General features: G+C 42.0%; 1 protein-coding gene across 5 annotated transcripts in view; it reads right to left on the bottom strand.

Annotated features, from left to right (window-relative positions):
* Window positions 1–23,596, bottom strand: part of CREB5 (cAMP responsive element binding protein 5) — a 379,991-nt gene extending 356,395 nt beyond the window's left edge. For 3 of the 5 annotated variants that reach the window (XM_036230424.1, XM_036230425.1, XM_036230427.1), the window contains exon 1: window positions 20,002–23,024. In XM_036230424.1, coding sequence (XP_036086317.1) covers window positions 20,002–20,004 — 3 coding nt within the window. In that variant the 5' untranslated portion in view covers window positions 20,005–23,024. Of the gene's footprint in view, window positions 1–20,001; window positions 23,025–23,504 lie in introns of those variants that run through there. The other 2 variants (XM_036230429.1, XM_036230426.1) reach the window with 2 other exon arrangements.
* Window positions 23,597–24,999: the final 1,403 nt, after the last annotated feature.

The following is a 24,999-nucleotide window of genomic DNA, read 5'->3' as shown; positions in this document are numbered from 1 at the left end:
AGCAAGGCAGAAATGTGGTTTCACACTAGAGCATCTTCTTCCAGCTAAAGGTAATTTACAACAGTGTTTGGTTCATCTGTCACACAAGAATTATACAACCTCACCACTTACCCTGAAAACAAATATGCACTCCTCATTCAGGTAAATGAGATCGTTTGAGAAATAAATGGACTCCACCACCAAATCTTGCCTTTTGCAAAGAAAATAAATGTTCGAGTCTTTTCTCCTAATGAAGATGATGCAGCTGACACTTAAATTTAAGAGTCTGGTTATAGGGCTCTCATTTATATTAAGGCCAGTCCAGGAGAAGCTAGAGGCTGAGAGCCAGAAACATCTGATAATAACTCAGCTAAATCAACTCTCGGCTCTTATCAGCATTCAGCATCACCCAGGCAAAAAAGGGAGAGGAAGAGGTCAAAATGCACATCTCCACTGACAATCGTACATCTAGAAATAAAAGAACCTTACAAAATGACACTAGATTTTTACTAGCCCACACAAAGCTTTTAACTATCTACTCCCTCCATGGAGTTCCCTTCACTAGAGTTTCACGAGAGCCTTGTAAAGTAGAGAAGGTATCATTTTCCCAGACTGGGAAACCGAGGCAGCAAGCAGGAACCCAAGTATCCTAAGACTCACAGCTGGTTATAGATTGAGTCAGGCTAAAATAGTCAGATGGCCTGGGTAATAATTCCAGCATTTATTCAATCCCTCTGCTTTTAGAGGAATAACAATCCATGGTCTCTGCTTGTGAAGTGCTTATGACCTAATTACGAAAATAAGATGTTCACACACTAAATTAAACAATGCCATTGAAGAAAAATCACAATGCTGAATAAACACTCTCCTCAGTATTTTTGACTCAGAGCCACATTAATTTAATGAATTTATGGAACTGACGAAACAATTATTAATAAGTTAACATGCAATTTCAAACTTAAAACTGCACAGTAAAAGCCAGGGATGCGGTTTACGACATGTCATTTGTCAAATTATTTATGTCCACATAACTTTCCTGATGAATATCTACGTAAATGGTAATAGTCTTAGGTATAATTATTTACTAGTGACCAGATTATACAGCTCACCTTAAAGGAAAAAGAAATTAACGGGGTTTAAAAATCAACAGTCTCAAATATTGAGCTATTTTATTATTGAGTTACAACGATCTTTAGAAATATAAATTTTTATAATTTTATTTTTGGAATTCTCTCTTCTTGGAACTCCGAAATTTCTAAATATTTTCAATAAACTTTTGAATGTCCATATTTTAAGGAATTCACTTAGAATGGGGTCAAATAAACACGAAGAAGCTGTAAAGATAATGGACCAAAAAAAAAGTATCCACAAGTAACTACAACTAGGTGTTGGATTTTGGCATTCGATTAAAATTCTACAAAAAGAATGAAGAAATTAATGATCTGAAAGTTATCATAATTAGTAATTATACTTTCAGAGTCAAGAAGAATGATTCATTAGAGCATGCCTTTGAGGTATTATTATCTCCATTATAAAATGAGGCAGTAGAGATAGAGCTGAGATGAGAGAGTTGCCTCTGGCCACAGGCAGAAAAGAGCGAACTGTCAGATACCTGGGATTTCTGAGCCCCACGCCTGTGTAACTAAGCCTGCTCACTCTCAGCTGGCATCGGGAAGTTCATTCTTTACATGGAATACAAGAAGCTGTCCTTTTTCTCTCCTCGACTAGAATTAGTGACCCCATTCAGTTCTCAGATGAGATGCTTTTCAGACTGTGGTTTCCTTGGCAGGCTGCCACCTAAAAGTGTAGTTGAATAAAGTAAGATAAACAGAAGTCTGGATCTTTGAAAGTTTATATTACAGTAGAAGGAAGAGGGAAACAGGCAGAAAAATATACAGAATATTAGTATAACTGAAGCTATAACAAGTGTAAAAGGCATTATTCTAAAAATAAACTGTATTTACCTATTTACAGAGTCATATAAACCACTATATTAGGAATTAAGAACCACATAAATTTTTAAACGCCTCTTTGTACTAAAAGTATATGGCTATACTTGTGCCTTTAAATTTTGAAGATAAAGACTACATATTCTTTCCATATTAAAAAATGCAAATTTCAATAAGCAAAACATTAATGCTTTGAAAGAAAAATGGCCAAAAGGCATAGACAGACACGAACAGATAAATCACAGATTGCCAGCAAATAAATGGAAATAATGTTCAACATCACTTTTGGTCCAATAAAAGCAAATTAAAATAATTTTTGACCTAATAAATTGGCAAAGATTTCTTTTTTAACAACGATGTCTAAATTCCGGTTAGAGGTCAAGTTGGAGAGGCACAATGCATAACTTCGATGAGGCAATTGGCACAAGCTGTTTGACAGGAATTTAGTCAAATGTATAAAAATTCACTTTTTGGAATAATTCCTTTGGAAAAACAAGGAACGAAGATGTAGGGTATGAGGCAAGAAGGTTCAGCACAACATTATTCATTAGGAGGGAAAATTTCAAAATTGACTATGCGCCCAATAATAAGTGAAATGGCTTAAGTAACTTATGACAAATAGAACATTATACAGTCATTAAAATCATATTTTAAAAAGTAAATCATGACCTTGGGGAAATGTTCACAAAGTAATGTTAAGTATAAAAAAAATCCAAACACAAAATTGCAAATTCTCTATGAATCATAGTTAGATGATATGGTTGGATAAAGACATAGATTATATGAAGGATATACATCAAAATCACCAACAGGGATTAACTTTGGTTAGAATTTTCTTCTTTCTATATTTCTGCATTTTCTATGCATGTTTCAAAATCAGAAAACAGCAAATTTATCTTTAAAAAATTTTTTATAGGAAAGTAAGGGAATCCTTGAACTGGAGATATAATTATTTTGTTGCCGTTTTTGTCCAAGCAAGATAAAATTTGTCTTAACTCAGAAAGGAACACGTGGGTAGAGTTTAGCATTAAGATCAGTTGATTTCCATTGTTAAAACTTTTCCTCTTTCAGGAAAAATAAATGCCCTGTTGTTCCTCATTGGGGTATTTTTCTCACAAGGCCAGCTTCAGGGAGGATGTGGAGGAAAGAGGAGTTACCGAGACCACTACTTTAAATGTTCGTGCTCTAATTTTAAAATCCCAGATGACACCGCCAAGTTGCCTGGGTGTCTGCCGGCTTCAAAAAAAAAAAAAAAAAAAAAACCCGCAGGACCACGTACAGGCAAGAGCCATAAATGACACGACCGAAAAATGATTGCTGCTTGTTTGGAAAAATATGCGCAGAATATGCCAAAGAGACTCCTACACTGGATGTTTTTCTGAATGAATTTTTTGTAAGTTCCGTCACATGAAACTAACGTAATACTAGAAATCCCTATGATACAAGGACCTCATTCCAAATGCATCTACCACATTGCCCTCGCCATTGGCTGCTGGAAGTACACAACACTTCAACTCTGCGTTAAGCACATTGCATAATTATAACACCCTATTATAAAATTTCAGTGCTTGTTTTATCTTTTCCCGAGCATAGCTTTTAGTTAATAGATAATTTCTCTTTCTTTGAAATAGAGCTCAACGTAATAATTAATGCATTAGACACACACACACACACACACACACACACAAATGCACAGCTGTTTGCAGTCGCCCCAAATCCTGCAACGGCTCTCCACTGCATTTATATTGAAATCTAAACCCCCCAGCCCGCTCACCATACCCTGCCTCCAAAGTCATCCCTTAGCATTTTCCCTCTTGTCTACTATACTCTGCCCACACTGATCTTTCTTCTTTTTTTAACAAGGGCAAGCTCATTCTCATAGCACTAACTCTCCTCTATGCCTGGAATGTTCTTCCTCTTAATCTTCAAACGATTGGATCAGCTTTGTTTTCAGGTGTGGGTTAAAAATAACCAGGTGAACAGGTGAGGTATCAGTCCCGTGAAATGGCAAATTAAAATTAACAGATTTTTAATTTGGTACACTTGCTTAGGAAAGACTGACATTCGTTTACCTCTAATATTTGGAAGGTAACTTTCACATACTTTCCTGAAAAACAGATAGGTTGGGAATGTCCAGGCATGAGCCAGTGCCAGAAGCAAAAGAATGAACCAGATTTCTTTATTGACCAAAATTCAACATCTTCAGGGCTCTAACACCAACTTCCCTTGTCTGTCCTAATTCTTGTGTCTTAGGGGAATGATGGTACTATTTTCCTTATTTCTTTTTTTAATTTCAAATAGTGTAACATTATTAATGCCATAGGTATAGCATTAACTCATGGTACTGTTTATATACTGCTGTAACAGGCAGTCTTTGGGGGATTCCCTAATGGTCTCAGTCTTCTGGTATACCCTTTTATAATCTCCTCCGCTGAGTATAGGCTGGACCTGATGATTTACTTATAATGAATACAATATGGCAAATGTGATGAGATGTCACTTCTGAGATTAGGTTACAAAAATAGACTGTGACTTCCATCTCTCCCATCTCCCTCTTAGAACCCTTGCTTACTCTTAGCCTCCCAACAGCCATATAAACAACATTAGATGTGAACCTTCTGAGGCCTGCAACAGCTGTGTTGGATTGGAAGTAAACCTTTCCCTAGTTGAAGCTCAAGATCACTACAGCCCTGGCCAACCCCTTGACTACAGCCTTATGAGAAACCCTGAACCAAAGGACCCAGCTAAGCCACACCCAAATCCATGGCCCACAGAAACTTAGTTAATAAATACACATTTGTTGGGGTAGTGATTGTTACACAGCAATAGCTAACTAATACAATTTTTTACAACCCGAACTACATACTCGACATCTTCTTTTCCTTTGGTAAAGATTACAGTAAAAGAAAAATTCAGCTCCCTAAATTATAAAGATAAAATCATAGATTTTGTGGGTATGGAGGATATTCAGAACTAGAAATAATTAAAATTTATTCCCAAAGAGAATAATAACTATATTTGGTATATAAAGCATAAAGCCACTCATAATTTATATAGCATTGTAAAATCTGATGTTTTCACATTCATTGCCATTCACTCCCCTTTCAAAGGCTATGAAGTATTTTTATTATTATCTCCATCTTATAGATGAGGATACTAAAAACTCAGTAGATGCCATGACTTCCATGAAGGTAAGAACCTTTTCTCTCTCTTGTTCGCCACTCTTCCTCAAGGCCTCGCTCTGCATCTAGCTCAATAAATGCTCAATACATGTTTTTCGAGTGACTGCCTCCCACAACCTTATCTACAAAGATGGTGTCTTTTCATGAAACTCCCCACTGACACGCACATAATCGATCTCTCTGTACACTCGTGTAACACACAAATATGTATTCTTGGAACCAGAACACGTTTCCCAAACAACACAGGCACCTCTGAAAGCTCACTCTAGTTCTAAAGAGAGCAAAGAGATCACCCTCTAATTTAATCCTATGTTTCATACAGTTCTACACTGCTAAAGACAAAGGCCAGGAGCTCTTTTATAAGCTAACAGTCCTTTCTCAGTAAATCAAGTCTCTTCCCTCATGTCTCATTTCTTATCATCTCCCAGGATGAGGCTGGAGACAACAGACTTTTCTAAGAGCCACCAAAGGAGGTCATTAGCTGGCTTGGATCCCCCCATGCCTCACGATGCCACTGCCCCTCCCCTGCTATGGCCTGGCCTCTTTCCCCCTGATAAACATGGCAAACAGGAAGTAACAGGTCTCGCCAAAGGTGACTATAAAATAACCTCGGGCGATGTTCGAGATAGGTGTCCGCATAAATGCAGCAAAGCTGCTGACAGAGTAACAGGAGGAAGGAAGATTTCGATTAGGAGGTTTACATAAGCTTGAAATCCCTTTTCGTTTCCAAGTTTCACAGTCACGTGATCGTCCAGTCTTCCATCGGAGTCCAGTCCCTTCTCACATACTACCTACTAAGAAACTGTTCACAAAACGTTCGTGGAGCCATTCAACAATCAGTCTATGTTTTAAGAAGATGAGAACATCATTAGGTATGATGACTCTTGGAATTGTGTGCTTACAAAGAGGAACTGCAACGTGTCATGGGTAGAGTCATAAATTAATAACAGTCACCTCTTCGTTCAGCGAGCATTGAGGATGTGTCTGTGACGTGCCCATACTACACAACGGGAAAATAGCGATGAACCAAACATGCACGACCCCTGACATTTCAGAATTTAGACGCTAGTAAGATATGTGGATTTTAAATTTTTAAAAATTAAGTTAAAAATCACTTAAAGGAATATCAATTTGAACATTGATACGTGTTACGAAGGATAGGTTCGGGATAGCAGGAGTACTTAACGCTGGGACTGAATTTAGATTAGGGAACCAGGGAAAAGCAGCTGTCGTCTAGGCAGAAATGGTCCAGGTAGAAGGGGTAGCATATGTGAAGGCCCTGAAGCTCAAAAGGCCTGGTACTTCCAAGGACCTTAAACCTGTTCCATCTGCCATCTTCCCCATCTCAGCTGATGGCAACTCCATCCTCCCAGTGTCTCAGGTCTAAAGCCTAAGCATCCTCCCCGACATCTTGCTTCCTCCCACACTCAATCTATCAGCAAGTCCTTTCAGCTTTACCTTCAAAATAAACCAAAACTTCTCCTCTCCACGTCTCCCGCAATCACTCAGTCCAGACTGCCACCTCTCTTACCTCCGAACAGGTCTCCCTGATGCCACCCTGGCCCCTACACAGTCTATCTTTCAACCGCAACAAGGAAGTTCTTTACAAGTGGTGGATTCTTTTCTCAAGGCTTCCCAGTGGCTTCCTTTATTGCTGAGATTAATATCCAACGTTCACAGCAGGGACTGCAAGCCCCTACAGGATCTGGCCACCCACCACCTCCCACTCTTTCCTCACTGCCTTCACGTCTGCCTCCTTGCAGCTCCTCAAACACAACAGGGCCTCGTACTAGCGGCTCCCATTGCCTGAAAGCTCTTTCTCCAGATCTCGCCGGAAATGGTCCCTCACATCAGCAGCTCTCTACTCACGTCACCTTCTCAGAAAGATCTTCCCCGACTACTCCATCTGAAAGAGGAAACACATGCTGTATCCACTCACCCGACTTCATCTTTCTTTTGAGCACTTACTGCTATATGATGCATTATATATTCGCCATGTTTATAGATTTTGTCTGCTGGTTCACTGCCATATCCTTAGAACCTGGAAGTGTTCTAGCTAAAGAGAGCAAAGGCACGCCTTTAATAATGCACTGTGTTGGGCTACCGCATGGCCATCTCCAGAAGCCCTTTTGTAATAAAATCACAGACTCCCGAGAAATATATTGAGTATCTAAGATCTTACTAAGATCGAAGCTCTGGAGAAGTAAGAGAAGGAGCAAGAAGTCTGAAGAGTTGTTGCGGGAAGGAGGGCAGAGTGCGTGATAGAGAGGTCAGTACTAAGGGAAGGAAGGCCGCGCCGAGTTCCCCTGACAGGCACTGTGGTGGGACGGAATCTTCTGAGAGAAAGAGGGGCGGGAATTAAAGGAATAAAAGAAGCATGACGGTGCCCGAGACGAGCTTGGTCTCAGTCACAGTTTTTGCCTAAGCTCAACTCTGAAGAAAGCATTTTCGACCAGCATAAGGGAAGGAGATGCAGGTCTTCAGAGTACACATTTCTCTTGCCAAAAGATTGGTCATGTGTTTTTTCATAATCATAAAAAAAAAAAATCCGCAGCAAACTTAAATGTCGAACAATAGGGGATGGTTAAGAAATTATGGTACACCAGCTCAATGGAACGCGATGCATAATGATAGTTTTAAAAACTATGTAGCAACACGAAAAAATGTCTGTGGCACTGTTTTAAGTGAAGAAAGCAGAATTTTAAAATGTGTCTCTGCCCTGATTAAAACTGTTTAAAAATTATGCTCACCTCTGGACAAGGTATGGAAGAAAATATGAAAATGAAAAATCAATGATTCCTTATGGTGGTGAGATTCTCTGTGATTTACTCATCCCACCCCATTTTTGAATTTCTAAAACATTATTACAATAGTTTTTAAGCTATAGAGGCATCTATCAATATACCTGAAGAATCCCTCTCGGCTGAATCTCCCAGGAACACTCGCCAGACGTCCACCATCTTATGCTGGTAATAGAAAATTCATGACAAAGAGAAACGTTCAAGTGCCCCCATAATAAGTTCACTCAGGATTAATTAACCATCTGCCATGTGTAAGGGACTAGGTTTTATGAAGGGAGTCAAAACTGTGCAAGTATCATCCTTGCTATTATGGAGGTTATAATCCAGGAGAGGGGATTTATGGCAAACATGCAAATAATCTCAATAGAAGATAATTTTTAATAAGAAAAAATATTAACAAAGCACTAAAAAATTAGTTTTGCATTCAGCTGCTGGTTTTGGAGACTGGGAGATGAGTGTTTCCGCAGGCTCGTGAGGGGTGGGAGGGAAGGGAGTTTCAGACCAGGATGGGAGATGTTCCAGGGGAAAGAAGAATAGGAACATGGAAGAGAAGCACTGAATACAAACAAGAGTTTACTGTGGGTCAGGCTTAAATCTAGGGTAAATCTGTAGGGATGCTGGCTGGGCTTAACCCAGAGGCCTTAAAGCAGATGCTGCTGAAGGCTCTTAAGCAGGAGAATGAGATGTTCAAAGCCATCAAGTTGAAGGATTCATTTAGGAGTCAAAAAGCAAAGTGTGAGCTCTTTCCTTTTTGAAGCTGGTTCCAAACCCCAACCTCTCCATTGACTGGTTTTGTCATACTAACTGGTTCGTCCCTTAACCCCTGAGCCTCACTTTCCTTATCTATTAAAAGGGGTAACGCCAACTTCTCTTAACCTCTGAGCCTCACTTTCCTTATCTATTAAGAAGGGTAACGCCAAATTCTCAGGAGGTTAGTAATGAAGGTTGGTACGGTAAATCGAAAGAGTCAATATTGATCAAGGCTCATTAAAGACTCAGTAAGTAAGTCTGTCCCCCTTTAATCCTCAGTTGATAGAAGGAATTGGTTTAGGAGGAGACAGGGCAGAAGGACAAAACTCACAGGACATTGCTCGAGCGGGGTCTAGAGGACTTGGCAGCGGCACGTTCACGATGGCCAAGGGAATCGGCAAAGTCAGTGATTATCATGAAGGTTCGAACTGGGAGCCAAGAGAACGACAGTGACCCCCACAGAAATGGGTATGTCACAAGGAGAAAGGGTATGAGAATGTTAATATTTGAACAACTTGAAAATCAAGGAATCGATCTTGATATATTCACCCCCAATATGTGGGGAAGTTGTTGGATCAAAATACCCCATTCGCCATCTATTCTAATTAAATTTAGCGTCCTCTAATTTCCTCCATGATGTGCTATCTTTTTTTAACAGCTTTATTGAGAAATAATTTACACAACATACAATTCACCCATTTAAAATGCACAATTCGATGGCCTTAGAATAGTCACAGATTTGTGCAGCCATCACCACAACCAATTTCAGGACATTTTCATCACCCTAAGAAGAAAGCTTGGTCGTCACCCTTAAGTCCCAGCCCCATCCTAGGGTTTAGGCAAACACTAATCTACCATCTGTCACCATGGCTTTGCCTGTTCTGGACCTTTCATGTAAATGAAATCATACAATACGTGGTCCTCTGTGCCTGGCTTCCTCTTCCTAGCACAATGTTTTCGAGGTTCATGCATGTTATAACATGTATCAGAACTTCACTTTTTTATGACCAAATGATATTCTACTGCATGGATATACCACATTTTGTTTATCCATGCATCTGATGGACTTTGGGTTGCTTCCACATTTTGACTGTTATGAATAACCCTGCTATGATCATTCATGGACAAGTTTTTGTGAACGGAGGTTTTCATTTCTCTTGGGTGTACACCTAAGAGTGGAATTGCCGGGTCATAAGGTTTCCCTGTTTGAGGAATGGCCAAACTGGTCTCCAGTGTGGCTGTACCATTTGACAGCTCCACCAGCAATGTATGAGGGTTCCATTTTCTCCACATCTTCATCAACATTTGTTATTGTCTGTCTTTTTTAGCATAGATATCCTGGTGTATGTGAAGTAGTATCATTTCCCTAATAGCTCATGATGTTGAACATATTTTCATGTGCACATTTCATGTGTGTCTTCTTTGGAGAACTCTCTATTCATATCTTTTGCCAATTTTTATTTGGGTTATTTGTCTTTTCATTATAATTTTTAAAAACAGAGTTTCGTCTTCTGCATCTTCATTGTGTAAAACAGAGGGAGCACATAGGCAAAAATTGTCCATCAACACCCAGAAAATCACAATGTTTCTCTTCCCGCATTAAAATATCTATGTTCAATTTGCATGTGTGTTGTGTTATGGGAACTGGTGGCTTTTATCCTTGTCAGCAAATATTAGCACATCAAAACAATGAATGTTAAGCCTGGCAGGGTGACAAACTACAGTTGTATTTAATTCTTTGTTCTCAAGGTTAAAAGTTGGTGCTGCCCTTTTGGCATTGCTCTTTCACAAACCCTGGGGACAAATTCAAGGCCAAACCAAGGTCAATGCCCACATTAGCAAATTCATTAATCAGTGCAGCATGTATACATCTGCTTTAAAGTGTAGCCTTTTCTTTTTCCTTTTTTTTTTTTTTTTTTTTTTTGGCTGTGTTTCACTAGCTTTGTCTCTACCAGGTAATGTGTAGACCCGTGTCTCTTAATACTTGTTCCAAATGAACTTATTTCTGGGGTTCCATCACAAGTTTATTTTTAAAAAGAGCTAAAAAAAATAAATAAATAAAATGTCTGGCTATCATCTACATCATTCCCAATCCGTCAGCTCCTGTGGGGTCCCACTACTACTTGCCCTGAGTGCTGTCTTCTTGATGGGCAGGCCTACTGTTATGGATTGAATTATGCCCCCTCAAATCTCTAGTACCCTAGAATGTGACCTGATTTGGAGATAAAGTCTCGACATAGTTAGTCAAGTTAAAATGAGGTCTTTAAGGTGGATCCTAATTCGATATGACTGGTATCCTTACAAAAAAAAAGGGGGGGGGGGAATTTGGACAAAGAGACAGGTACACATCTAAGGAAAATGATGTGAAGAGACGGGGAAAGGGAAGACAGCTATCGACCAGCCAAACAGAAAGGCCCGAAATAGATTCTTCCTCACAGCTGTCACAAGGAGCCGACTTTTCTGACACCCCGACTTTGGACTTCTAACCTCCAGAACTGTGAGATAAAATAAATTTCTGTTGTGTAAGCCACCCAAGTCATGCTACTTCATTATGGCAGCTCTAGGAAACTAATAGGCCTGCCCGTGCCCTGGACCCCCTGAGCACCACAGCCGTGGCTGCCTTGGGGTATGGGTGCCTCTCTCTCTGGAGAGGGAACTCTCTGACAGAAATTATCGAAACTGCACTGCCTTGCGATCCAGCGAACGAGCTACAGTTTTTAGTTAGAGTTTCTCTTTGAGATTTTGTTCATAGTTATTTTCTGTTCCCTTCCAAAGATTCAGACACGAGCCTACAGGGCACTGGGCCAGAAATCCTGCCCCCCTTTCCCACCACAAAGGACAATCCAGACCCATCACCGGGCCGGGTTTATCCTGCCAAGCTCCCTCTTCCCTTAGAATGAGTACACTGCTCTCCCCTGGCCCCTCCTCCAGTCAGTCCCCTAGTCATACTGATCCTCTCTCTTAAATGGCTTTTGAATCTGTCACTGTTGTAGCCCAAGCCACCATCACCTCTCGCCTGGACAACCACGCCAACCCCCCTAACTGAGCTTCCTGCCCCCAGACTTACACCCCCTCGCTCCCCACAGCATTCCATCACAGCGACTTATCTGGTGTCTCCCCTACCAGTAAGTTCTGTGAGAGAGGGACTGCATCTGTTTTTGATCATGGTACCTCGCACTTAATATGTGCTCAGTAAAAGTCTGTTCACAAAGGAAAGAAGGGCATGCGGGAGGGAAGGAGAGAGGAAGGGGAGACAGGAAGTTGAGGTTTATACTCCTTTTTCGCAAACTACAAGGTTGTTTTTTTCACTGATATCAGTTGAGCACATTCTGGCACTGAGAAAGGCAATCAAATCAATATGAACCGAGATATTCAAATAATGTCAAATGGTGTGTTTCTTCAAATTAAATGACAGAGTTTTCTGTACACATGGCCCATCTAGATCTAAGCTGGTCTCTAGGAAAGAGGCATTCGGTGCTGTGTGCCTAGCTGTTGTCTTCCCCGGATTATCTGACACGTCCAAATCACATCACACACCCATCACCTGTGCACAGGCCTGAAGTACTAAATTTTTGCTCCTCTCATTATGGCTAATTTTGAACAAGTGGCCTATGCATTCTGTTTCTCCATCTAGGGAATGCCTACAAGCATACTGTACCCCTCCTTTAAAAAAAAAAACTGTGCTAAAATACATATAACATTTAATTTGCCGTGTTAACTATGTTTAAATGTATAGTTCAGTAGTATAAGCGCATTCGCCCTGTGCAACCAAACTTCAGAATCCCCTATTGTTTAAAACAAACATTACATAATTAAAACTATGTAAAGGAATATAAGACTTCCTAAAATATCTACTAAATGTTAAATAAAGATAAAGCGTCCATTTGCAGCCTTCTTTTTAAAGATACTACAGTGTCTGTGCTTTAGAAAGAAAAAGAAAAAAACCACATTTCCTGAAAAGCGTAAAAATGAAGCTTAGGTTAAACGGTTAACCTGACTTAAGAAAGTCCCTTCCATGGGGCATGTCTAGTAATTATGCGTAATTTTTTTCTCTCTGATTTTTGTGAGTGCTTCCAAAGTACATGAAAAAAACGACAACAACTATACTTCTCTGCCAGTACTGCCTCCATCCAATGGGCAGACGTCGCTGTTCTGTTTTGTTTTCTTAATGTTTTGAATGATTTGGAGATTAGCATGGGTATTTAGCATAAAGTACGATTTCAGATTACATGCCGCTTCACGGTGCCCAAACACTGTGCACCATCATCTCCGATGACATTCACCAGCACAGCACTGCGAAGGGTGGCTGCCGGCCGCAGGGCTTTGCAAAGCTGGAAGATGCGATTGTGAACGATGTGTGCTCAGACAGGCCTTATTAGAAAAGAAGAGTGTCTTAAATATGGTTTCAATTTTTTTAATCTAGTAATATATTTTAATCAACAATATGTGTACCTAAATCAGTTGTGACAAAGAGATTTGCTCAAAAGGAGGAATAATTTATCCATGGGCATCCTGAAAAAAAGATGCTAATAATACTCCAGTCCCTGTTGGCCAAGGTTTTTATTTACATACAAGCTTAACCACCATAACCGCATAAATGTGTGGATATTAAAATTGCTTTAATTTTAGCATAATGCTTAGAAAGGGATCCAAAGTAATCCCTCCCTGGCCTGGTCACAGATTGCATTATTACTCATGGCTGGTATCTCACCATTGAAGACATAGAGATGCGGACAGAAACTACAAATGGCTAAGTCCACACCTAATTATTATTATTAGGAGAAAACAAAATCCATATACTCAAAAGCAGATGGCTCCAGGCCCAGTGTGAAGACGGTACCTTGGTATAACAAGAGCTAAAATGATTCATTAAAGAAAATTTGGGAGCTAATACTAGAGTCCACCTTGCCCAGTGAGTGGATACCTAAAGCCCTTCACCTTCGATTCCCAAAAGAGCCGAACAACTAACAACTTACATCTTAGATCTCATTGTCTCTGCACAAGGTCCTCTGACAATCACCACAAAGTAGCCTGAGAGAAAGTTTCCCTAAATACCACCAAAAACACAGGTTTGAAAAAAAAAAAAAAAAAACAGTTGTCCCCACGAAACCTTTAGAACATATCCCATGTTAAGAGGTTGGTATTATACACACATATTTGTTAATCAACCCAGGTACATGCAGCCTGAAGCTGGGACGCAAGCGTTTTTACCAGAGAAACCGTGTAAGTGCAAATAATGCATGAAAAGGGCGTCGAATCAGAGAGAAGGTTATTTATAAATTCAAAGACAAAGGCAAAAGCATACACAACTGGAAAATTCCCACGTAGGAGCCACCCAGAGTGGTGCTTATGTTTGGGCACTAATAAACGTGAGCTCTTTTCTCACATCGACCACGCTTCTAATCAACAAACACGACACCTAGCCTTGTCGACTCCTCGGCTTCTCCACCTATAAAATGGGAAGTAAAGTCGTGTTGTAACGAATGGACGTTAAAATTCCTCCGATGAATGACATTACAGAAAACACAAATATTACCACCTCAAAATTGTCGAGAGATGTGTAATTCTGTACCTAAGAATGGTTTAAAGTCATGTTTAAAAGCACACAGTCCGACAGACAAGTACTTGGAAAGAGACCGCTATGGGGATCAGGAGAGAGGGTCAGGGCGAAATGACTCACGAAGGCGGGAATGCAGAGGCTCTCAGCAGCACAAAGTCACAAGGACCGTCCCCGAGGCCTCTCCTCCTCTCCACAAACAATGCTGTTTGTTGACTTCAAAAGATGGGTGAGGAGTTTGGAAATAATTATTATTATTATTATTATTATTATTATTATTTTATTTTGTAGTTCTTTGCATCTTTTAGTGCACGCACAGATTTCTTTAAAAATTATTAAAGGAAAACATTGCGGTGTGCAGAACTGAAAAATATTGATTCTTCTAATATTTTAAAGGATGACAAATAGAGTGAACGCTCGAGGTCTAGGGGGTTATAACCAACATCTTGACGTGAGCAAAAGGCGAGTTTGGTCAGTGCAATGACACAAAGCTTATTAAAAGCTTGAAGGAAAGAAACACAAGGGGATCCAGATGTCTCAAATGGAGTAAGATTTTCCCTCCAAAAACAGCTAATGGCAAATAGTATCTGGGGCAAAGCAGACTAGCAAAATAACTGAAACGTGGCAATCCTGACCTTTTCCAAAATGGAGGGTTTCAAAGAGGCAAATTTTCATGCAAATCAAATCCTAAGATTTTTGAAGGGAGTAAAGCATTTGAACCATCCATATTTGAAACTCATAAAACAGAGCTCATCTGTGATACAAAGAATTATCTTCTCAATTATTCAGTCTGTACATTTTACATTTTATTCATCATATTTTAAGTATGTTTTGTAGTACGCAGCACACATGTAACAACCGCTTGCTGCCCTTGAACTCTGAATGCTACATTGCAATCCCTTTCCTGAAATAGAATCACAGAATATTAGAGTAGGAGATTCCTTAGAGATCACTTAGAATTGCGGTTCTCAACCCCGGCTACACTTCAGAAACACTTTTGGGGATTTAAAAAGTACAGAGGCCCAGCCCCAAGCCCAAACCAATTAAATCAGAACGGGGAGGGGGTATATATCAGTATTATTATAATAAACTCAAACAGGTTCTCCTGGGCTGCCAAGATTAAGAACATTGATGCAGAGCACAGATTTGCATTGCTTGATGCCACTGTCCCTGGCTCTATGTGGCTCCTGGGCACTTGATGCGACTAGACCAAATTGTGTGGTAATTGCAAAACACACACTGGATTCCAAAGATGAGTACCCCCTCCCCCCCCCTCCAAAAACTGCAAAGTATCTCATCAACATTTTTATATCGATTATATGTTGACATGATAATAGTTCAGATATTAAAACTAACTTCATCTGTTTCTTTTCACTTTTTTTTAATGTGGCTACTGGAACATTTAAAATTTCACAGGCAGCTTGCTCTTGTGTTTCCCACTATTAAACGGTGCTGGTCAAGACCAACGCTCTTTTATTACAAAGGAAGAAACCGGGGCAGAGGAGCATAACGAGTTCAGAGGAGCAATCTGGGGGTCCCCTCTTCCAGTTGCGGGCTTTTCCTTTTACCATAAGCCACGCAGGTGCAGAGCTAGGAATGGCAGAGCCCATGATGCCATCAGTCAGATTTCAAACCTTTTTCTTTTTTGTCTTGCTAATTGTTTCTTCTAGGACTTGATATTAAAGTCTATTTCCCTTTCAGAAAAATGTCCCCTCTTCATTGTGCGCAACCTTGAGAATTGTTATTGTAGGGTTACTCATGAAAGCACAGTAACTAGATAGGTGTTAAAAAACAAGTCTAGAGAAAGTTAGCACAAGAAAATGCAGAGAATGGATGAGGAAAGGGTTATTAAGGCTTTTAAAATGTAAATAGTTCTAGCCTGCGAATCTCTTATCATGTTGTTGTTTAATAAGTAACCCTCAGCATCCTGAGAGCCATCTTCAGCCCAGCAACAGTCCCAGCTCAGAATTTAGAAGTTTGAGCCTATAATACTGTCTTTCCTCCCAGCAGGACTGTTTTTCCGGACAATGTTGTAATAGCAATGAGTTAAATCAGGATCTTTCTGACTGCGCCCCACGTCATACCTAGGTACCCTGGTGGAAGTGAAATTTATCCTCAATACCTTCTGCCCTCTGGTGCCTGGATTACTACCTGGTCATTCAGACCCCAAAGAGCATCATCGCTTACTTAAAGAAAATCTTGTTTTGATAAAGCGAAATGGTCCTACCAGATTTGGCAAATGGAGATAAAATATATTTCTTCTAATTCAAACAAAAACAAAGATGTTTTTTGTTGCATGTGGTTTTCCCCTGCCCCTCCTCACTCCCTTGGGAAGCGGGCAAAGAGAAAATTGCATAAAACCGGCCGAAACGTGTTACATTTGAGAAATCATGCAACACAGGGGCTCCTTGGTAGAATAAAAGAATAAAAGAGACCTGAATTCTGATATAAAGCCTCCATGCAAAGAGCTGGAAAGGAAAGCTACGAGTTAGGCCAAACCACACATACAGTAGATGCATTCAAGATTTCTATTGAGATACTGTTGTTCCCCATCCTGGATACAGCATAACCTAAATGTCATCTTAAATCAAATGTTTGGTGCTCTGGAGCCCCGTGTTGCGTGTATGACTTCTATTAGCTATGATTAGTCAAGTTTTGCTAGTCCGACCACAAAGAGCACACTTCCAGACTCAACTCACTTCTCTGTAGTAATATTCACCTCTAAACCCTCTCGTTCATATACACCAACCTGGAAAGATAATATGTTACAGATGGGACCTGGGTGAAAGTACATCTGCCAGAGTGAAAATAGCACTTGTTGCTTTATTCAACAAAAAGAAAAGATCGTGTATTTTAACTTTAAACAATTTTTCGGATCCCTTCCTCAAAGATGATGAAGAAAAAACAGGAAGTAAAAGTTACTGCCTGATTCTGAGACAGCCTTTTAGACCATTTTTTGTTCTGCCTGGTTCTTAGTCTCAAATGAATTCTGGATGGTGTAGTTTTACAGGCCACATCTAATACTAATGGTGAATAAGAAGAATGCCCCTCAAATAAGGAGGCCAACGGTAGAAAAATTACCATTGCATGTATATAATATAAACAGAATAGAAACTACAGGTTAATGGTGGGGGGTATTTGTTCAAAAGATCTGATTTAAAAAGACAAAATTGTTTTTGAAAGGTTAGTGATCAAAAGACTTGAAAAGAGCAAAGCACCCGAAGTCATTGGTTATGCTTTATGTGTGACAAAGGCATTTATGGTCACCCGGCTCCTGAAAAGAGAACCCAACCTGGAGACAGGGACTGGGGTGCTAGGCTCAGTTTGGCGCTCTCTAGCTCTGGACCGTGGGTGAGCCAGGGGCCACCACCACGTCTTAGGTTCTGCTCTTCAGAGTGAGCAGGTTGGTCCATGAATGAGAAGACCTCCCTCAGCTACAAGCCTGTCTATCTCACCAGCAGAATCCCTAGGCCAAAAGGAAACTTTTAGTCTCTAAAATTAGTTGGAGCCAAATGCCAACATGGTAGTTTTCAATCCTTGTTAATTTTAGGGTAGGGATTAGAAATGTAAACCTTGAGGAAATAGAGGGAAGCAACTAAACAATGTATTTTTAAAGTGTAAAAATTGATTCTGATCTATTTCGCAGAAAAGATAAGTGGCCAAGAGAGTAAGCATGGAGGAAAGAAATATACAAATGTCAAGGTAACATACCTTCAGGAATTTATCCTAAATGTTATGTTTCATTTTAAAAGTTCCAAAGTTACAATAAGAGCTTCAAAAATTTTACTCTTGCTTCTGGAACAGTGTCATTATAACCTAGAAACTTGTAAAAGCAAGCTCGCTTGTGCTCTCTCTCTCCCTCCCTCCTTCCCTCCCTCCCTCCCTCTCCCTCTTTCTCTCTTTCTTATGTTAAATTCATGATTTGTGATTTCCAACAATGGAATACTAATGGATCCTCAAAAAACACTAATTGCCCATTTTTTTCCTAATTACAAAATGTAGGAACTCTTTAGTGAAAACATTAAACATGATGTCATTTTTAAACTGCCAGGGTTTCTCTTTAAAGCAATGATACAAAATAGATAGCTTATTTAGTTTACAAATAGCAACACAAAAAAGGTTCTTTAAGTCTGCTTAGCATATCTGAAACTACTTTTCTCACATTTAAATATTTGAGGCTACTTCCCCCCAGTTTATTACCTTATCTCAACTGTATAATTTTCTCAAATAGGTTTCAGAGAAATAGCCCCAGATTTAAAATTTTAAACACTAATTTATAAAAGCATTGGTTGATTCCCATAATACAGCTGGTAGTCAAACGGGACAAGATAATGAATTGACTGAGATCATTGTTCCATCTTCATCCAAGAAAGCTGCCTCTAAAAAAAGATCTTAAATTGCTGTAGAAATCCAATTTGTAAGAAGCAAAAGAAGCATATAGATGGGAAACACCAGCATGATCACATTAATTTTGTGACTAACGGCAATGCTTTGAAGTGAAGAAGAAGAAAAGACGACAAAAGTAATAAGTCCACTCAAATCCCCAATTTTATTCTAATAACACAACCAAAAGGAAACCAACTACAAATACAAAGTTCTCATCTTGGAGATCCAGCGAACATCACGCCCCCACCACCGCCACCCCACACACACACACACACACACACACACACACACAATAATCTTCAGCTAGTTACTAAGAAGCAAATTCCAATGCTAAGGAAATACTATAGGATGGCGATGAAAATTATACTAAGACCTCAGGAAACCAGGAACTTGACCTCAGTACAAACAGCCATGGAAAGTCCATGATTGATTGGTTTTGAATCTGCAGGTATGGGAAACTGACAAATAGTGTAATGAAAATCTTCAACTTACTGTAATTGAAAAGCTATACAAGAAAAGTCTCTCTGACAAACTACCATTCATTTAACCACCTACTCAAATAAAAGCTGCAACATCACTAAAATATAAAAATAAAGGCACAGTTTCCACTTTTTTTGTAAGAATGTTCTCATAAACTATTGGCTCACATATAAAATATATAAGGTCACAACTGTCTTCTAATTTACAGGCAATTTATGGATATCGGCAATTTACATTCAGAAAATAGTTGCCTTAAAGATACTGTCAAGTGAGCAAACTTGTTCACTCTGAGTAAAGTTGAAAAATAAAAATCATTATGAATCAGTCAGAATTTTAAAATAACAGATGTATGTAAAATGCTACAAAGGAAAATGAGGAAATTTATAGAGAAGCACAGATGGGTTCTTTTACTGTTTTCTTTGTAAGCCTTAAAACTAAAATGATAGCTGATATTTAATCAATAGCATCTTTCTTCAGGAGAATACACATTTAGATTTGAATGTGAAAAATGTTTTTGTTTTATTCTTAATTTTTAGGTTTCTTATTAAGAATCCCTTCCTTATTAAAACTTAAGTACTTATTAAAGTACTTAAAAGCTCATGGAATAAGGGAATTCTTACCTGACATATTATTTAACAAGCTTTGTAGCTCCCCTACTGCAGTTCACATGATCATAAACATTATTTTGCCCAGGAAATAATGGTCTTATTCACACACACACACACACACACACACACACACACACACACTTCCACACAAAATGCTACCAAGTCCCAGGAAACTGACAAAAGCCACATTAAAATTCAGTGCTAAGAATCCCATTTCTGAATTCCATCTATGAAAATACAAGATTGGCCTCATTTAACCAACTGCAAAGCTCCCTTTCTGCTTAAGAAGCATCATAAACATCATCTTACCATTATCTGTAGAATAAAGTCAGCAAAGTGTCGCTTCCTGCAGTTACCAAATCAAGTCCTTTCTTCCTTTCTTTCTAGTAACTTCTTTTTCACCGGCAAGATTATGAAGAAATAAATCTGAGTATTTGCCTCAGTATTTCAGACCACAAGATTGTAAAACTAGCTCTTAGTAAAAAGAAAAAAAAAAAAAAGAACAGGTCTGGTATTTTACAATCACTTCTGCAACTCAGAGGTACCTCCTAGACTCGCGTACCTCCTTTCCTCCCTCGTTCTCTACGTTTCTTTTAGTAATGAGACTAATTTTTCCAGTAGCCTTGAACTCCCTTGATTTAACTGACATGGAAAATGTGACTTAAAACTTGCAGGACTGTCTAGCCTCCAACCCTACACAGAATCAACTTTGTTGTAAGTGTTGAAGAACACCTCGCAAGCAGCTACTTGCTTGCTTAGACTCCTGCACAACACAGAACACCAAATAACAGTGCGCCATCTAGTTAGCAAGCTGCATGCTCCAGTCTAGAAGCCGGGACACCTTCAAACTCTGGGAGTTAAGGACTTGTCAGGGTTCAGCTGCTGCAAAGGTCCAATTGTTTATTTAAATAAAAAAAAAATATATCGCTACTGAGATAATCCACATCTAGTGGATATGGGAAAATTTAGGTTATAATGGCACTACAAACTTTTACATCTAACTTTGATTTACAAGATAAAAGCAAGTTTTAAATTAAAAGGGCTTTCTGTTAATAGAGCTTATTATTCTGAAGACGGGAATGATTTTCTTCGAAAGTTGTCCCTGGGTGCATGCCTATTATCTTTGCTTTTCCCCTTCCACTAATGAGCATTTATCTAAAGAGCCTGTTAATCCTCTGATGTGTGCTTCTGGTCAGAGGTAACAGTTTGAATAAAACCACTAATCACTGATCACTAAATCACTGATCATTAATCACACTCTCCAGTGTCAGTGACCTGGGCCATTTTTTCCTTTAGGTCTATGCTTCACAAACAAGAAGTTTAACATTTTAGATGCACATGTATTGTGTGAGGGTTATACTATTTTATCTCTAGATGTGAATAAATAATAAATACTGCCTCAAACTTAAGGAAAGATTGTCAATTAGACCCCAGACAGGAGGTTCACAAATGCCTACTCTGCAGCATGGTTTTTGCTTTGAAGAAAGTAGATCCGATTATAACAAAATGTGTTCTTCAAGAAATTCCCACATACTCAGAATATAAATTTTCCTTTATTTAGCTTTCACCCATTCCAAATCAAAGAGCACCCAAATCCTCTGCCCCCTCCATCCAAACCCTGTTTCAATAATTTTTTATTTGATTTCTGCCACATACACCCCAAGAGTTTTTACTTTTACCTCTTAATATACAGTGTTTTCATTTCAACTGCCAAATACGGAGTTCTGACTCTATTCAATAAGGTATGTATTTAACTGGTTCTTTAAATACAGAAACTTACGGTTAAGAGAAAGAAAGTAACACACTCTGCAATCCATTGTATGGTACTTTGCGTTTCACGACTCACATTCCCTCGCTTTGCAAATGAAACATTTCATCTTGATCCTTTCAGCTAAATTTGGTTTAGTCAGCATCCTTACTCCTTCCCTCTTTGCCGAGAGGTTGGAGAAAGGCGCTATGTAAAATTAAGAACTTCGTTCGCAGTGGGAGTGTTGTTTTCCTAAGTCGCCACAGGGACGGAGCATTATCATAATGTCTCTAAACATTTCCCAGGATGCCTTTTCTATCAGGGCTGAGCATTTTCGCCCTGGGGAAGAGGGCTTGCTGGTGCTTTCCCTAAATAATAGAAAAGGGCAGATTGTGCGTGCGCCAATCGGGTACCCTGCTCCCCCAGACATCAGAAGCTCTTACCCACACTCTAGAGACAGTGAGCGCCCCAGGGAAAGCAGTTAAAGGCGGAGGCGGGGCCAGAGTGATAACGGTGTGGGCGGGAGAGGGAGTGGAGAAGGAAGGGTCCCAAGGAGAGGGCAATAAAGATGCCCGGGGAACTGGCGATTGTACAAGTATGTTGGGGGCTGCGGGGAGAAAGCAGAGTTGCTTTGTCAGCATTTCTAAGCCCCCGAACTCTTGAGTATCTGAAGCTGTTAATCAAACACTTACTGGCCTGCAGAATGACGTAATGGACCTGTTTCCAGCCCTTATTCCTTGACACATGTCAGAGAGGGAGGGAAAAATAAAAATCAAACACACTCTGCTCTGCGGACTCTGACAACAAAATATACACGCAACCCACTCCAGTTCCTGGCCTTGGGCAAGCATCGAGTGGGGGCGGCATCCGTTCGGGGCAAGTTGGGGAGAGGCAGACAACGTCTGGGGTTTTATCTCCCAGATAACAACCCCCACCCTCCCGCCGCCGGGAAATAACTCTATGGCCGAGCAGCAGCGGGACGCGGCCGCCGGGAGAAAACATGCCCTTGGTCCCTGCGCGTGTCTGGCCCCGCTAGGAACTTCGTGAGAAGTTTAGGCGGCTGCGTGGAGACTCTGCCGCAGAGGAAGCCTCCCCCGCCGCCTCCCGAGCACCGCCGCCGCCCGCCGCGGCACGAGCGCGAGCTGTCACTCGGGGCAGCGGCGGGGACGAGGTAGCGATGCCAGCGAGCAGCGGACGCGGGCGGGAGCTGGCTGGAGGCGTGGACGCGAGCGGAGCCTCGCCGCTCGCCCGGAGCGAAAGCCAGTGCGCTCCGAGGGTGGCGGCCCCTGCCCGGGCGCTCGCGCCCACCGGCTGCGGCGGGCGGCGTGCGGGAGGCGGCAGCAGCAGGCTCGGCGCCCCGGAGGGAGCCAGCGCCCCGCGCGCGCGTGCGCGCGCGCCCGCCCACAGGTGACCCGGCGTCCTCGACGCGCCCGCTGGAAGTTTGCAAACTTTCTCCGGGGGGTCCGCCGCATCACCGGGAAGTTGGGGACGCGGGGAGAGAGGTTCCTGGCTCGCCGTCTCCGCTGCCGCCGCCGCTGCCACCGCTTGACCGCACTTCTGGAGGCTTCCGCACCTTGCCAGGTCTCTGGAGGCAAACACACACCCCCGATTCATAACTGTTCCCCGTGTCAGGGAAACACACGCGCGCTCCCACACACGCACGCACGCCCGGCGGACACAAAGCTCGCTCCACGTTAGCATCCCTCCAGCGGCACGGCGCGGTGGCCGCCGGGACGCGCTCCGGACGGACACGCCGCGGGGTCTCTGGGGTAGCCTCAGGACACAGCACAACTCCGCAGTCCAACAGCACTTAGGGTCAGACTTCCCTCTGGTCCGCCAAAGTGTTTACAAACACAGATCACCCTCCAAAAAAAAAAAATGCATCGCATCTTCCCTACTCCGTGCCCTGTGACCTGCCCGCTGGACCAAGTAACCTCGCGGCTGCTGCCGAGAACCAACCCCTGCAAACAAGTACGCTCCCGAGATGGCTCCCTCGGCAAGTGCAACAAAAGTGGCTAAATGCAAAAGCCCCAGAAGTGGCCGAGCAGTATTTTTAGGAACTTACCAAACAAGTGTGGAGAAGGCAAGAGCGGAGCCCGGGTGAAGGGACCACGTTGGACTGAGCAAAGATTACAATACATTCTATTTAGAGTGCATTACATCACCCCCCCGGTGACGTCACGTGGGATTCCTGAACTTCTAAATCATTGCGGTCCGCGGGGGAGGGCGCGGGGGGCGGGGCCGGCGCGCCAAGGGGGCGGGCCCCGCCCCGGCCCCGCCCCGGCCCCGCCCACGAGCGGACCCTGGCGCACCCGCCCGGGAGCGGCCGCAGCAGAGGCCACCGCGCAAGCAACAGCTTGCAGAGCCCAGCGCCGTGTGACACGGCTCCCTGACATTAGTGGTGTGAGTCAGCTTGGAAACAGTCCTCAGGGTTTCAGACAGGACCACGGAGGAGGCGCGGACACGGGTTCCCCGGCGAGGAGGGCATGGTAGCATTTGAAAGGTGTGGGAATGGGGGGAGAGGAAAAGTGGGAAGGGGTTTCCTGCAAGGTGCGGGAAGAGACTTTCTGCAAACAGAAATGCAGGGCACTCCTCCCTTCCCCCACCAGCAGATGTCCAGCTCCTTTTCGCCTGCGACAGTCGTGACCTCATTACAATGTTCCCTGCATCCCGGCTTCTCTGGGCACTCGCCCCACACTTCATTTAACCGCCCCCCACGCTACCTCACCACCAAGGGTGTAACTTTATTGTGCACACTCGCATGGAATACACAGACCCCCACCCTTTTCCAAGCCCCCTGCTTCGTGCTTCTGAGAAGCCGGAGGTAGAGTCGCTCCTGGAAGAGAAAGGTGAATCACAGCTAGAGCCAAGTGATGAGCCTGATTTAGACTCAGCGTCAGAGCCGGAAGGACCCTTGGCGATCCCTTCCAGAGCCTTAGCCTGTAACTCGCCCAAGCTCACAGGCTGGCAAGTGGCAGCGCCAGAGCCAGAAGGCAGGATCCGGGCGCCTGGTCTGCAGTGTCTTCCTGACAACTCCCTGGGAGAAAGAACCTGGCATTTCCAGCATCCGCCAGTCGCCATCAGCATCTCCAGCTGAATTTCCACTCAGATGTTCTCCCTGTGAGGCTGACTCGGAGGGAAGGCTAAATTCCAACTGGTTCTAGACGACTGCTGTCATCCTTGTAGCCACTCACACTTCACAAAGCTCTCATGCCCACGCGAACTTCCTCGATTCTCACAACAACCCTGCGCGAGGGGAAGGTGTTATAATCATTCCCATTTTACGGGTGAGCAGAGGCAGACTCCAGAAGGTGAGGGGGCTTGCCTGAAGTCACTTGAGCAGTTGGTGGCACTGGCACCACCCCAACCCCTGTTTTTAAACCCCAAATCTCAACTGGACTCATTTTTAGAACCAGGGGTGAGCATTCCCTTCTCCTGGGTTACTAATGGTCAGAACCTCTGCTAAAGATGTGTTGGCTAAGAGTTGGAGGTTTGCTTAGGAACCGTTTAGCCCCCATTAATAAACAATAATTATTCTTGACATTTATGTGGCATATGAC

The sequence above is a fragment of the Rousettus aegyptiacus genome, unplaced genomic scaffold (assembly GCF_014176215.1).
Source record: "Rousettus aegyptiacus isolate mRouAeg1 unplaced genomic scaffold, mRouAeg1.p scaffold_m13_p_13, whole genome shotgun sequence".
NCBI lineage: Eukaryota > Metazoa > Chordata > Mammalia > Chiroptera > Pteropodidae > Rousettus > Rousettus aegyptiacus.
Note: the sequence above shows the minus strand (reverse complement) of the source record. Positions and strands in the feature narration are given on the sequence as shown.